This window comes from Carassius gibelio, chromosome A5, assembly GCF_023724105.1.
Source record: "Carassius gibelio isolate Cgi1373 ecotype wild population from Czech Republic chromosome A5, carGib1.2-hapl.c, whole genome shotgun sequence".
Taxonomy (NCBI): Eukaryota; Metazoa; Chordata; class Actinopteri; order Cypriniformes; family Cyprinidae; genus Carassius; species Carassius gibelio.
Genome location: NC_068375.1, coordinates 12,471,263 through 12,487,316, shown reverse-complemented (window position 1 = coordinate 12,487,316; position 16,054 = coordinate 12,471,263). Strand labels below are relative to the sequence as shown.

Genomic DNA, 16,054 nt, shown 5'->3' with positions numbered 1-16,054 from the left:
TAATAGAAGTAATACAATCTGCTTTGTTTACAGCAGACTGGCAATTCCAGAGACCAATTGGAAAAGAAAGTAGTGTATTAGTAGAAAGCATTCGTAGGGGTGCTCCGATCACGATCGGCCGATCGATATGCGCATCTCGTCAGTAAAGCCGGTTATCTAATCAGCGGTTAATTCCATCAGGTGCGTGATTTCACATAGAGGACCTGTTACTACACAGAGCCGTTGTTAATAGAGAAGATGCGCAAATCAGGTTAATTTTCAGCGTTTATTGGCGCATCTTCTCAGTTAACAACGGCTCTGTGTAGTAACAGCTGCTCAGTGTGAAATCGCGCACCTAACGGAATTAACCGCTGATTAGAAAACCGGCTTTACTGACAAGATGCGCATTAACGATCGGCCGATTGTGATCGGAGCACCCCTACTAATTCTTGCAATGTTTTTTAGATGATAGTATGCTTTTTTTAGTTACTGCTTTGACATGACTACTGAAACTATGGTCTCTCTCCAGAATCACACCAAGATTCCTGACTTTATTTTTAGTTGTTAGACCCCAGAGCAAAGGTATACATTCACCTTGAGAATTCACATTCACATTCAACTTTGTTTCCAAATGCGATGACTTGATTTTTTTCCTTGTTTAACTGAAGAAAGTTCTGGCACATCCAACTGTTAATTTCATCAATGCATTGGCAGAGGGAGTCAATGGGGCTGTAGTCATTTGAGCCCCTTTCACACTGCACCCGGAAAATTGCCGGAATATTGCTGGGACACCTTTTGTGTGAACGAAAACGTCCAGGGATTGATTCCGGGATTGATCCCGGGTCAAGGACCTAGGAACTTTGCCATGTTCAGTCCCGGAATGAGCGCTGTATGAACAAAAGCCAGAACTAATGCCGTAAAGGGTGTGTCGTAGTGAAGACTCTTTTACCAGGTGTTTAAGGCAGATAAACGTTCGGGACGAAACAAATATGTGCAAACTGTAATGAAGCAGAGATCAGTTAGTTCCTCACTGCGCTGAAGAGGCGATTGTTCGCCAGCTTAAGTGAAAGTTAACGCGCCTAGCATTTTTGACTCGTACATTACACGTCACACGCTGATGTAGAGGTGTCACTTTTGAGAAAAATCTCATTCGAATGGATATTGATTATCATGCAATGTATTCGAATATATTCGAATATTTACGTGCCCGCTCCCCGCGCATCCCAAAAAAAAAAAAAGTCACAAATTTATTAAAAGTGACAGTCATAAACAATACTGTCTGGATTATTATTTTTTTACTTAAAGGGGGGGTGAAATGCTATTTCATGCATACTGAGTTTTTTACACTGTTAAAGAGTTGGAATTCTTATGCTAAACATGGACAAAGTTTCAAAAATTAAGTTGTACGTTTGAAGGAGTATTTCTGTTCCAAAAATACTCCTTCCGGTTTGTCACAAGTTTTGGAAAGTTTTTTTCGAGTATGGCTCTGTGTGACGTTAGATGGAGCGGAATTTCCTTATATGGGTGCTAAGGGCGCGTCTGTCGGAAGAGCGCGCGCTTTCGTATAGCACAGCACTGAGAGGCTGAGCACAGACAATCACTGATCAGAGCGAGAGCGTCGCGAAATGTCACAAAAGGAGTGTGTTTTTGGTTGCCAGGGCAAAACAACCCTGCACAGATTACCAAAAGAGAAACAGCATTAAGGGACCAGTGGATGGAGTTTATTTTTACAGAGCATCAACGGAGTTGTGCAAGTGTTTGTGTTTGTTCCCCTGCATTTCGAAGATCCTTGTTTTACAAACAAGGCCCAGGTTGACGCTGGATTTGCACATCGTTTATTTCTTAAGGATAATGCAATCCCAACGAAAAAGGGTCACGATCGTGTGTTGGAACCGCAGGCGGTGAGTAAAACGGCTTCAAATATCTCTGTGTTGTTAACGTAGCTGTCGGCGTGTAAGCACATCAAGTAAACAACATGCGATGTTGTCATCAAACTGCACGAGTAAAACTGCTTCAAATATCTCTGTGTTGTTAACTTAGCTATCAGCGCGTAAGCACATCAAGTAAACAACATGCCATGTTGTTATCAAACTGCACTTTCCACATGTACAGCTTAAAAAAAAAAAAAAAAAAAAAAAAAAAAAAAAGACGACAAAGTGGAACTTAGTCATTTTCCAAAACCGCTAAGCAAATATATACAGTTTCAGTACATACCACATAGAGAAGCCTTTGCTGATGCTGCTCTTGTTAAATTTCAGCCTCTGGATCTGTCACAGCTTCCAGACTCGCTCAACACAAAAGCCTACTCGCGCTCGTGATTCTTTAGCTCCGCCCACACGTCACGCCTCTAGGCGCTCGTGTTTTTCCGGGAAAAATCGGTACAGACTATCTTTCTCTTATGAATATAATAAAACTAAAGACTTTTTGGAGTTATGAAGGATGCAGTACTACTCTATAGGTACTAGGGATGTCAAATTTCGATTATTTCCATGATCGATCGTCGTTTAAATTAACGATCAATTAATCGATTAATCGTTAACCATAATACTGCAAAATGCGTCTATTGCAGGCACGCAGTCAGCGGTATGACAGGATGTGCAAAAGCCACACACACACACAAAACGCTTTCTCACTTGAATTAAAGAGGTTTTAGTCTGAATAAAATGCTAGTAGCAGGATTATAAAATGAATAGATGCGATTATGATCATTTGATAAAATGAAGAGAGCGCGCCATACTTTTGAGGTCATTTTACTTTGTTGACAGTTTCCAATCCCGCACGGAGAACGCTGAACGCGCCTCTTTAAATGGTTTTGTGGTGCTCGTTGTTGTATTTTAAAGCACAATTGCAATGTTTTCAACTGACATTATTGTATAAAATTATCCGAAATGTGGAGCGCGTGTGACTGCGTGAACTACATCGGCGCTGCTGCACCAAAACACAGTTGCTCACATTAATTTGATCCTGCTGGATTCTGTCCTAGAAAATGTCAGATTTTTAAAAATCCGGCATACAGCGCATTAGATCGTGACAGTGCATGCGTGCAGACGAGGATGAGCGAGCGCGGCTTTGGCTAGATTTATTTGGAGGTTATTGCTCATGTCTCATTCGGCACAAATCGAAATGTTTCCATATTCGCAATGTATTTGAATGTTAAACTATTATTTATAATGTAAACTAGGCTTGTACTTAACACGCATTCGCATATAGACGGAAAAGATGATCCTCTTCATATGAGCAAAAACGTCCTTGGAACAGCAGAGTGGACCGGTATACTACGGTCTATTTAAACTGACCAGTGTAACCTTTTAATGTTTAGTTGACATTTTATTTTGATAATGAACAGACTGCGATGTAACTTTGAATCGCTAGAATATACGTGTGCAGCAGGCTCCGGGGCGATCGAAACAGCTGAGACATTAAAAAATATATATATTTTCCGCAAAAGTGTTTACTTTCATTTGTGCACACTCACAATAAAAACAGAAGATTTGTGCTCTTGTAAAATAAAGCAAACAAACAGAATGCGTTGTCATCCTTTTTTTTTTTTTTTTTTGTGAACTTATGGTGCGCCCACACTTCTGTTTTAAATCCGTTAATCTTAATTAGCCTATTTAAGTCGGATATATTTCGCATAGCCTATTTAAAAAAAAAAAAAGGTTTATTTTATTATCTTTCGCTTTTAATAACTGTTTTCGCATCTCTTACTGTGGTAAACATGGGAAGGGAAATTAAAGATTTCATGAATTAAGAATTCGTTCGATTTATTAATTTGTTCCCTTATTTCACTTAAATCATGGGTTATTTAGGGAACAAAATTTATTGAAACATGGACAATTGCTACATTAATAATTCGTCGGAATGAATTAACAAGTTGTAGGAATGAATAGACTACCTGTGCTGTCACTGTGTCCCGCAGCCCTGCAAAGCGCACGATATAAAACAGTTATCTGATGAAATGATTAGTAACTACATTTCTATTGCATTTAATGTTGAAGAACTTTTATGTTGTTTCTATTTTAATGTACTTTAAAGTTTAAATCACATTAAAAGCTTAATTTGTACATTGTGAATGAATGATGATGCTTTTATATATCGTCACCGTCACTCACAGCCGCTCGCACGTGTTGAGTGCGCATGAGCCGCACGCAGCCCAACATTGAATCGGTTAACCGACCATCGATAGCCTTAATCGATTGCATCTCTTATCGACAATTAATCGATCATCGATTAATCGTTGACATCCCTAATAGGTACTCAAGATTAACATGATATTGAGTGAAAACGAGCATTTCACCCCCCCTTAAATGTTTGAAACAGCACGTTATCAACTTGTGCATAGCCTATACCATTAGGCTACATGAAAAAGAAAAACAAAACACATGTTCAGGTTCTTTCTCATTATTCATATACAGGCTGAACAAGAGTGGTGCCAGAATTGTCCTTGTGGGACTCCACGTCATTGACAGAATGCGTGGAGCACCTTTCAACACAATCCCTAGGTATTCAAAAGACAAGTACTGACCAAATGACACTTGCATGCATTGATAGACATCTTTAAACAAAGCAGCTACACCTCCAACCATATAAAAATGAGGTTGTTACAAGTTTAACAGATTTGACTATTTTTGATAATGAGCAAGAATATACATCTACTATTAACTAAAGCTACTACTGTCAACTCATCTCAAACTACTCTCAACTCATCTCAAACTACTGTCAAATAAGTGACAAAATTTTAATAATTGTAGCCTACACTGTGCTGAAGATACGTGTCATCAAAGTCAGGCAACACAAACAGGTTTGATGATCTTAAATCACTCATTAGATTAGAAAATGCAGAAACTAAGAATTTAATGTCTCTATTTAAGATATTAAGATATTGTGTTTGTCATGTTTTGACCATAAAGAGTAGTTTAAAACCACATCTGGTTTCTACAACTTGCAATTAGGAGCAAAAATCTGCTGTTAAAATTATATATAAACAATAAACCTACAAACCATCTAGAAATTTACTGTAATATGGAATTATCGATATCGACTGATATGAAAAAAATTTATCGTGATAATTTATTGACCACATCGCCCAGCCCATTCATTTAACCAATGTTTAAATCATTACCTGCTTCAAAATGAATGCTATTGTTGAAATCATTTTTGAAACATTTGCAGTCAAATAATAAAACAAATAATACACTATAACAAAATTATAAATAGTCAAATAACTGTACATACAAAGCATAAATCTTTATTCCGATTTTGTGAGCACTTTGTCATTTGAAATGCATATGTTCACGTCCATCCAGTGTTAATCATGTTCATCTGATGTTTTCTACTGAAATTTACCGTAATACGAAATTATCGATATCGACTGATATGAAAAAAATTTATCGTGATAATTTATTGACCACATCGCCCAGCCCATTCATTTAACCAATGTTTAAATCATTACCTGCTTCAAAATGAATGCTATTGTTGAAATCATTTTTGAAACATTTGCAGTCAAATAATAAAACAAATAATACACTATAACAAAATTATAAATGGTCAAATAACTGTACATACAAAGTATAAATCTTTATTCCGATTTTGTGAGCACTTTGCCATTTGAAATGCATATGTTCACGCCCATCCAGTGTTTATCATGTTCATCTGATGTTTGCTCCTGTAATGAATATGAACCTAACTTTTTACCCAGGGGAAATTCCAGACACTAAACAAATAACTGCTTTCATTCTTAGAACGTTTGCATCATAAGAATTTACAGTGAGACTTCAGGTATTTAGATAGATCAGATATAAAAACAATTACTTGTTAGGTGGTTTTCTTATTAAAATCATACAATTTTCTATTAATTCAATAGAATATATGGGAATACTAGGGAATGCCAGTATGGCGGCACGGTGGTTTCATTTCTATGATATAGTGAGATATTCAGTTCTCTATTATAGATCAGTGGGTGTGACCCACATGCAAAATAATTAGCTGATCCCTGCAGAATGTCAATTAGTCTCTTAAAAAATCAGATAATTTGAATTTTTTTATGACACCACAAAGTTAGTTCGTATAATGTAATTTGGTGTGACTCTCCAAAAATGTAATGATATTGATGATGATGGCTGTGTAATGATATAATACAACTTTCGTAGTCACAGGAAGAAGACATTCAAATCAAATAAAACTAAACACAAAACAGCGCGACAGCCCCTCACGGACTACTGCCGCGTACAAACAAAACCAAAACACAAAATAAAGCCCAGGAGACTTTACATTTACATTTTAAATTTTTATTGAAAAAGTTTGTTAAAACCATATGAAATCAGTAAAAAAATAGCCTACAACTTGGCACATATGTTCATGCATTTCAACTAACCAGTCTTTATCTCTACCCATATTGTCTCTCAGCAGCAGTAACGATGCAGACCTGAGTAACGCACACTGTTGAGCGAGAGAGAGACCGCGTGCCTTGCGAGCGAGATGGGGTTCGGCCGGGACCTGCGCAACTCCCACGAGGGTCTGATGAAGTTGCAGGACTGGGAGCTGAAGCTGCTGGAGACAGTGAAGCGCTTCATGACCCTGCGGGTGAAGAGCGATAAGGAATATGCATCGCTCCTGCTCAACATCAGCCAGCAAGTGGACAAGCATGACAGCTCCTCTCAGATCCAATACGTCAGTACTGTCTCCAAGGTAACGGCCCTCAGCTGCATTATGGGTTGACATGTGGAACTGATGCTTTTGATTTTTAGATACTCAGAGCTAGTCACTCTGCAACCTGTTTTTGTCTCGCCTGTTCAGTCTCTGTTTATCTCTTTGTTTCTCACACTACCTTAACCACATTTCTTATTCTGTCTCTATGTATGTTGGTATGTGGTTTTTGTTATCAGTCATGGACTCACATGGTGCAGCAGACAGAGCAGTTGAGCAAGATCATGAAGTGTCACGCTGAGGAGCTGAACTCAGGGCCTCTCCACCGCCTCACAATGATGATCAAAGACAAGCAGCAGGTGAAGAAGAGTTACCAAAGCCTCCACCAACAGCTCGAGTCTGAGATGCACAAGGTGAGCTTTTATAAAGATTCAGAGAACATCAGTGGCCCTGTTTTCATTAATCCGATCACAAGTGAATGACATTAAATACTGGTGTATCAATTTGAGCTTGTCCACTATCTTCCCCTCCAGAGGTAATCGAAAACTAATTAGAGTGGGTTGAACAACCACAAAAGACGGTATGAGATGTGTTTTGAAAAAGCACACCAAACCCCCAAACAATCGATTACAAATTTGCTATGTTGTACAAAAACACACAGATTACAATTGAAATCGCTATTACAATTTGTGTCCTTTCAATTCACCAAAATCTTGTGTATTCATGCATTGCACTCGGTGCTTTGTGAAAGTGATGCTGAGTGTGTAGAAGTCTGAAAACATTTGGTCCCATTTAAAACTCATGTTAAGGTCAGTGTAAAGGATAATTCATCTCGACTACTGATTACTTGTGATTGGATAACTGAAAATGCATCTCAGTATTTGGTGCATGGGCGTAACCAGGGTTTGAAAACGAGTGAGATCTGGGGAGGGGTTAAGAATCGTGTTAAATAAACCCCTACAAGTACAGCTCAATATATACACAAAACAATCATGTCAGAGACAGATATGTAGATGTTTGTGAAAGATGTTTTCTCTGTTTTGGATGGATGAACATTCTACCAAATTTATTGCATTGAAAATTTGTTCATTCTGTATGTTAGGGGTGGATAAATGTATCTTGTTTATTATTCATGCAAAATACATATTACTGTTATAGTTTTCATTCGTAACTATTGCTATATAGATGATATATGGATGATTTTAGCTTGACTTTGTGAAAATTTGAACTACTATAATGAATGAAATGGCTTCTTCATGGCTAGTGTTTGCATATTTTACTTCATTCTCTGTAACTTGTTCTACAGATCTGTGTACTAATGTTAAATGCTACTGTTTTTGATCGTGTTGATTGTTTCTGACGGATAATTTCATTTAGTTTTCCTTACTGAATGTGGTACCCTGTCAGCAATAACTTGTCCGTGGGTCTTGTTGATTGCTGTCAGGTTTGGCGTTGGAGTGTTGCCAGATTAAAAACCAAAAAAAACAAAAAACTGAAATTTGTTAAAATACTTTGTAAATAAGATAAAATAAAGATATCACTAACCATAAATTGTAACGTCCCACTTTATGCACTTTTTAAAATGTAAATTTAAGTGGAAAAGACAAGTCCAAAGATGCTTATAATAAGTGGATCTGGCAACAGATGAGTTTTGAACAGCAAATTAGACATTCATAGAACAAATTTTATTTTTGGTTGGCTCGGTGACCTTATAGCGAGCTACGTCCATGATTTGGTCTAAACAGGACCAGTGTGATAGATCAGTTTTGACTTGGCTTCTGTCCCTCACAGGTAACCAAAAGCGATCTTGAGAAGTTAAAATGCAACTACAGGCAGTTAACTAAGGATGCTGTTTTAGCAAGAGACAAATACAAGGAAGCTGTTGCAAAAGGTGAGCTGTGTTTTCATTCTCTGATCATTCTTTCAAAATGTTATGATGCCTGATTAAAAAATAAAATGACTGTTATGAACCAATTATTTTTGAAGAGTCAAATAGATGCAAATGTTTTAGGCTTACAAGTTTAAAACCGGGGTCTATGCCAGTACCCACTTGATAGCACATGCATGTGACACGAAGTAAGTGTGCAAGACTGTCAAAGTTCTGCTTAATGATTGGAGCAGTATTAACTTAATGCATTCAATTATTCATTAATTTGCATGGTATTGAAAGTTAGAACCTAATAAAGCTTCTGTATGCACTTTACTTGCAATTTTACACCAGTGTGCTGTAAATGTGCCCCATCGGCTAATCACAAGTTGTACACACACTTGTGGTCCTCATACCCGCTTAAACATTTAGGATCAAATGTGCTCAAGTGTTTGTATTGGGACAGGCTCTCAGACTCTCATCAGCCCTTACTGAATTCACAGATGACTCTCTAATTTAACCATGAGTGATTTATTGTTTTTTTTCTGGTTCAAAACAAACAGAGAACCATTACTGTAATCTGCACTGTAGGATTGTCAGTTTAATTTTGGTTGCCATTTCCTTCTTGTCAGTCCATACCTGTATGACTTTCTTCTGCAGAACACGAAATATATTTTTAAGAAGGTCTTAGTGATTTTGTGTGTGTTTGTGTGTATGTGTGTGTGTGTGAAATGAAAGTCAGTGGGGTTCAGTGTTGCTTTGGACCCCATAAGCTTTCATTGTACGGACCAAAGCATTGCAAAAATTCTACAAAATATCATATTTTGTGTTGTGCAGCTTTTAGGTGAACAATCCCTTACATCAGCCATCTGTGTTGAGCAGCTCTGCAACCGTAAAAGTAAATACTTTTTTGTGGAGTACTGTATTTTTCGACTCTAGCCAATATATTAAAATAGCTGTAAAATAATTATAAATCATTCACATAAATGCTAGAATTCCAGAAGATTCACTAACTGAATGTTATTCAGGGCTTACACTTTTACACACATTATGCTTTTTTTTTTTTTTTTTTATTTCACTAAATAGTAATTACTATCAATAAAATATAGCTTTTTAAGATTTTATATATTTTATATTTATTTACTCTTTTTTTTTTGTTGTTGTTTTTTTGTTTTTTTCAGGTCCAGAAATCCCCCTCATATATATCTCTAGGTTTTTCAAGACAGTAGGATTGGTTCCTAAGTAAAAGTGAAAGTTGTTGAGGGAAAAAATTAAATAAGAAATATAATGTCAGTTTACATCTTGATTTTGGTTTTAGCTTATTTTAATGCTGCTTTTTTTTTCTTTTTTTTTTTTTTTAATCATTCGGAAGAGCCAAGTCCTAGTGTTCAAACTGGTGTTGAGCATAAAAAAAACAATATCGGTTGACCACGGTTTACAACTACTCGTATAACAAAGCTGCATTTCTCAAAGGCTGCTACAAGTTGACTGCTATAACCCCTCATCTAACCGGCTCAACCCCTTCTGTCTCCCTGTCAGGCAAAGAGACTGAGAAAGCCCGTGAGCGTTATGACAAAGCTACCATGAAGCTACATAACCTGCACAACCAGTATGTGCTAGCAGTGAAAAGTGCACAGGTACATCAGGAGTACTATCATGAGACTGCAGTGCCTCTGCTGCTGGACTCCCTGCAGAAGATGCAGGAGGAGATGATCAATGCACTGTGAGTGGACCAGATTGGGTTTTTCCCACTATTAAGCATTCCTGTAGCTCAAATATAATGTAAGTTGCTTTACATAAAAGCTTCTGCCAAAAGGTTAAATGTATGTATACATTTTGATGTCTAGAGCACATGCCACATGTCTGTTACAATAGATAATCATTTTAACCTGTCCATCAAAAACAAAGGAATCTTAAGTACCAGAAGACGGTTCAAAAGTAAAAATAAGATAAACCTACATTGTTACTGAATTGTGACATTGTCTAAATGGTCATATTGAGGTACAACTAATTTTCTAGGTGTAGGAAGGAACTTAAATTTTGTCATGTCTTTCTAGAACTGAAGAAAATGTTGTCTAGTTAAGGCCTGTGAAACTTAAATCGGTATAACTACTGATCCGTTGTTCATATTTTGGCTATGTGTAGTTTAAGTTAGTTATTTTTGTAATAAATTTAGGCAAAACACACAGTTATAATGTAAAAAATAGTCTAGAATTTCCCCTTCAGGGTCCCAATAAATGTAAACACTAGGGATGCACGATATATCCTCCACCATATTGGCATCTGTCGATAAATGTTAATTTATTTCTGTTACCGGTATCAGTCTGATAAGAACATTTGGCCGATATCTTAAAGCCGATAAATAATGCATTATATCCTTCAGAAACACTTGACCTGAGACAACTTGTTTGCATTATTTATTTATTTGTAAGACTTTTTTTATGATGAAATTTGAAAATGGCTGCTTATGTTGAAGTGTTTGGGATGTGGCTTTTAATGATGAGATTTTTCTCGTAATTAGGCTCTCAAAAAGTACATAAAAATTTGGATATAGATTTATCGGCCAACATATCAGTTATCGGCTTTCAAAAAAAAATAAAAATAAATAAAAGATTGGTTATCCGTATCGGCCAAAATCTTCATATCAGTGCATCCCAGTGCAACCCTAATATAACTAGATAGTTTACACCACCGTTCCGAATTTTTGGGTTTGGTTAGACTTTTGAATGAATCTTTTATGTTCAAGAAGTATATAAAAAAATACATTATTAAACATTATTATTACAAATTAAAACAACTGTTTTCTACTTGAATAAATTGTAAAATGTGATTTATTCATGTGATTGGGAAGCTGAATTTTCAGTGGCCTTTACTCCAGTTCTTTGTCTTACATGTTTAGACCATTCAGTTTAATATGTTGATTTGGATGCTCAAGCATTTGGATTTGGATGCTCAAGCGATGTAACGAGTCATGAGGGTCAATCGGGATGCCATATATCGGTTTATTTGATTCGAAAATCATAAAAGTTAAGATTTTTTTAAATGTAAGAATGACCTTTTCAGCATTGACATGAGGATGCAGCTTCCTCTTGAACTGTGGAGGTCAGTGTAGTCCTCGCATTATACTGTGTACTGTGTCATGAACTGTTTGGACTGCCACGTGTATTTAAATCTTTTCTTGTAGACCTTGCACAACCAGCGCAGCTGCACTAAAGACCTTACAGCATGATGTAGCCCCAGTCTCATAGCTGTCAGAGGATTAGCAGACAACAAAAGTCTATTTGGGAGTTTTTCTTTTAAGCTGTTTTTTAATCACAGAGTTTGCTGTAATCTGATGTGGAGATTAATCCACACAAAGGAAACATTTGCTAAGGGCCCTCTTGGGATTAATTTATGTATGAGCGTTCAGAGTTGGTCAAACAACAATGCAGACATCTCGTCAGTGTTGGAAATATAGTCAGGGGAAAGTTATATATTCAAAACCACTGATTAGAAAAATTATCAATCATAGATTTTTAGTTTTACTAATCAGTAAAGTAATAGGTATGTTCCGAACTCTTCCCTTAAGTATAAATGGATTCAAACAATGATTTTCACTTTCATCTTTTTTCTTTCTTTTTTTTTTTTACTCTAGTAAGGGGATTCTGGAGGAGTACAGTGAAATCACCAGCCTGTTAACAGATGAAATAGTGAAGGTCCACAAAGAAATACACACTTCCATTGACCAAATCGATCCGCTGTCAGAGTATGACAACTTCATCGAAATTTATAAGTAAGACAATTAAAATCAATTATAATGCATATGTGTAAATTAGAAAAAAAATGTTTTTTTTTTTTATTTTTTTAAATAATAATGTAAATGGACAATTTTTTTTTAATTTTTAAAAAAAAAAATGATCTCTGAGATCTTTTCCATTTCTGTTCATACAGATTGCCAGAAGCCAAAGAACCAAATGTAGAATTTGACGCAATGCTATTAGAAGAAACAGAGAATCTTCAAGCCAATGAGATTCTGTGGAATAATTTGACAGCGGACAATTTGCAAGCTATGTGAGTTGCTCATTTCTCAGTCACCACCACATCTTAGCTGTATACATGGAAGATTTGCATAAATGCTTCAGTCCTTATGTTTGGTGATATTAACGTTAGTTGAACAGTAGTGAGTTTTAGTCTTTTTTCCGCAGTCTCCATATTCAATAAGCACAGCTATTTTAGTGCCACCAGTTGATTGGGCAGATAAAGTACTGAAGATGTGTGTTTGACTGATCTCAGGCTGAAGTCCACCTCAGAGGAACTGGTTCAAACCCAGCAGAGTCTCCACAGCAAAGAGGACCTCATGCTGGACCTGGAGAACAAAATAGAGGAAGCTACCAAAAAATATGAGAAGAAATCAGAGTAAGAGAACGAACCTCCTTTAGCCTCTACACAGTATGCCTATAAATACCTCAGCACAGATAAAAAGGGCTCAGGCTGATGGAGCTCAGTGAACTGTGCTGGTGTGCTGGATAGATGATGAGGATTTGTCCATCTTTGGCACATTCTTTAAGGTCTGCTGGGTATTAATCCAGTACAAGAGATGCTGATACAATCACCTGTGCAAATGAGTGTTAGTGCTGCTCAGCTCTACACCTTAACCCTCCCATGCCAGTTTAGCCAACTGAACTCAGTGCTGATATATGCAATCATTTTTAAAATTTCCCACCCTTTGTGGACTTAATCATACATAAGTAAGATACATATCTTATGTATGTGCTTTTTTATTCACATTTGTACTGATGTTTCTTGGTTGCGGATGAAATTTCATATTTGTTAAGGTTGAGGTCTAGGATGGTTTTCTCTCCTTTTAGAAATCAGAATCAAATGGTCTGGCTTGTTTCACACCATGTATTATATTGTATTATATTATACTAATCAAATGAATCAAATGAAATTCATGACATTGTGTTGTAACTACGTGTGCTTTGTGAAACAGGCCTTTTCAAATTAAATGTTAAATGGGTCATATGATGCGATTTTTAAGTTTTTCCTTTCTCTTTGGAGTGTTACAAGCTCTTGTTGCATAAAGAAGATCTGTAAAGTTGCAAAAACTAAAGTCTCAAATCCAAAGAGATATTCTTTATAAAATGTAACACTCGTCCACACCTCGCTAAAACGACTCTTTCTAACACACCCCCACATATCTCTGTCATTATGTGAGAAGATTTGCAAAGATATAAGGTTTACCTTTTATTCTCATTGTAGTATTATTGCCGCCGCCACTGCCATGTCGTATAGACGCTGTGTGTTTCCCTGTGAAAGCAAAACTACTTCATTTGGCCCTTACAAAAGTTGCATTTCAGCTTAGAGTAGAATTGATTACAGAAATAACCTTGACAGTGCTTCTGCCTCTGACATAACATAAAAAAAAATCCTTAAAAAGGAATTAACAGGAAGCATTCGTTGTGGATTGAACTCTCTCTCTTTTCAGCGTGGTGATGTTACTCAGTCAGAAGCAGGCTCTGGAGGAGTTGAGACAGACGGTCCAGCAATTGCGCTGTTTGGAGGCCAATCTAATGGCACAAAGAGAACTACTAGAACAGAAGATGCAAGAGAACGAGGGCAAAGAACCACCTCCTGTCGTCAACTACGAAGAGGACGCCCGCTCTGTCAACTCAATGGTAAGGCACTTAGAGCTGCGTCCCAATTCACAAACTATCTTTTTTTTTTTAAAGAGTACAGAGATTAGAAATGTGGCTAAATCATAGCACATTGAAAAAAGTATGCCAAAGGTGACCAGATGGTGGACTATTTCCGGTGGGTTTTTGACTTGTAATTTCATTAGTTACATTAGTTGTGATATAATGACTGGTAAGCTTCAGGCTTTCATAAATTGCTGAGGACAAAATTGGCCATGGCAAACATTAGCAATATCGGTATCATAACCGATATCAATGAAAATAACAGAATATCTATTACCTAAACGAATGTTGCCAACTCATGAGATTTTTATTATTATTTATATTCTACCCAATAGTTTATATTATTTTTTAAACACAAGGACAATACAGGTATCGGTAATCAGTACTAATAAGTACAAAAAATTAAAGTACATCCCTAGCAAAAGTTGTTGGGGAAATGTCCCTGTATTTGAGTATCTTAACAGAGATTAGGCAAACCACAGTTCAGCTGCAGGTGTATAGCTAGCCGATAAATGATACTGCTAGCATAGATGTTCTCACACTTCCTGAAACCAAGCACCCCTTTTGTTGTCCCAAACTGTTCATGGAGTCCCACTCTCAACATCACCAGGGCAAAATATCAGATAGGACGTATCCCTTTTTTGTCAGTTGCTTTGTATAAAGCCATCTTATAAATGTTTAAATGTAAATTTGTATAACAAAACTACTTTTTTTTTTTTTCCTGGTCAATAAATCATAAATTATAAATCATGCACACAAAGAAAGAAAAAGTAGCATGTTGAAGGTTAAGTCATTTTTGTAATGGATAATAAAACATTTTTTTCCTAATTAAAATATAAAATTAAACTGCATCCCAGCACAATATTAATATGTATCCTATGACTTCATTCCATGATATATGTGCAGTTTTTGTGAAATATGAAGTTATTGTGATTTGACATGATGCTTGAGTTGAAGTGGACTGAAGAGGGCAGTATGTTCTCCGTTTCCTTTTTTACTGCTTTTTTTTTTTTTGGTAATGCATTTTTACTTTCATTGCAGAGATTTGTAAATTAGATTTATTTTATTCCTTTAAAAATGTGTCTGATAAATTCTTCTAAATTTCCATTCAAATGTATGTGTCCAAATATACTTGAATACTAAATGTATGATTTTTCTCTTATAAAACCATATTGCACCATATTGCTATGTTTTTGCTATGGTACAAGATCCAAAAATATTGCATTTCTATGATATATGTGTAAAAGGTATGACATTATCATTGTACCTTGTCTAGAAAAAACATTTTGGATTTCTGCTATAATAATTTGATTTATTAGTTTTTTCCTTATCTTTGTGCTTAATGAATGTGCCACAAAACTTTGTGATTTGAAGCATATGTTATATTTCAGGATAAAAGCAAAGACAAGGTATCAAAGTTTGAAACCCTCAGACACTCCATCGCTGGAATCATCCGCACGCCAAGGTCTGTCCTGGGCACTTCATCAGTAAGTTTCAGACTCGAGTCTCTTGCTTTTTCCATCAACACCTCCTTATTTCTGCCTTGACCTCCTTGTGTTTGTTCCTCTCCAGTTTTTTGAGGTGATACCCACTAGTGAAAAGCCACTGGGCGAGCAAGAGTGGTATCACGGCGCCATTCCCAGGACAGAGGCCCAGGAGCTGCTGAAGCAGCAGGGAGACTTCCTGGTGCGCGAGAGCCACGGCAAACCTGGAGAATATGTGCTGTCTGTATTCTCAGACGGACAGCGCAGACATTTCATCATTCAGTTTGCTGATGTGAGTACATGATCAGAAAGGTGTGCACCACACTCACACAAAACAATGTCACCATCCACCCCCCCCCCAAATAAAAAAAATAAAAATAATTTTTATATATAGATATGTC

At 36.6% G+C, this 16,054-nt stretch overlaps 1 protein-coding gene across 12 annotated transcripts in view; it reads left to right on the top strand.

Moving 5' to 3' along the window:
* The window catches only part of LOC127994242 (tyrosine-protein kinase Fer), a 45,679-nt gene that overhangs the window by 17,662 nt on the left and 11,963 nt on the right, over window positions 1-16,054 (top strand). For 4 of the 12 annotated variants that reach the window (XM_052591786.1, XM_052591787.1, XM_052591794.1 and 1 more), the window contains exons 2-11: window positions 6,388-6,666; window positions 6,864-7,037; window positions 8,416-8,515; window positions 10,031-10,214; window positions 12,126-12,263; window positions 12,422-12,541; window positions 12,764-12,886; window positions 13,959-14,148; window positions 15,561-15,656; window positions 15,742-15,945. In XM_052591786.1, the coding sequence (XP_052447746.1) occupies window positions 6,457-6,666; window positions 6,864-7,037; window positions 8,416-8,515; window positions 10,031-10,214; window positions 12,126-12,263; window positions 12,422-12,541; window positions 12,764-12,886; window positions 13,959-14,148; window positions 15,561-15,656; window positions 15,742-15,945 (1,539 nt within the window). In that variant the 5' untranslated portion in view covers window positions 6,388-6,456. Of the gene's footprint in view, window positions 1-4,394; window positions 4,482-6,384; window positions 6,667-6,863; window positions 7,038-8,415; window positions 8,516-10,030; window positions 10,215-12,125; window positions 12,264-12,421; window positions 12,542-12,763; window positions 12,887-13,958; window positions 14,149-15,560; window positions 15,657-15,741; window positions 15,946-16,054 lie in introns of all 12 variants that reach the window. The other 8 variants (XM_052591792.1, XM_052591785.1, XM_052591788.1 and 5 more) reach the window with 3 other exon arrangements.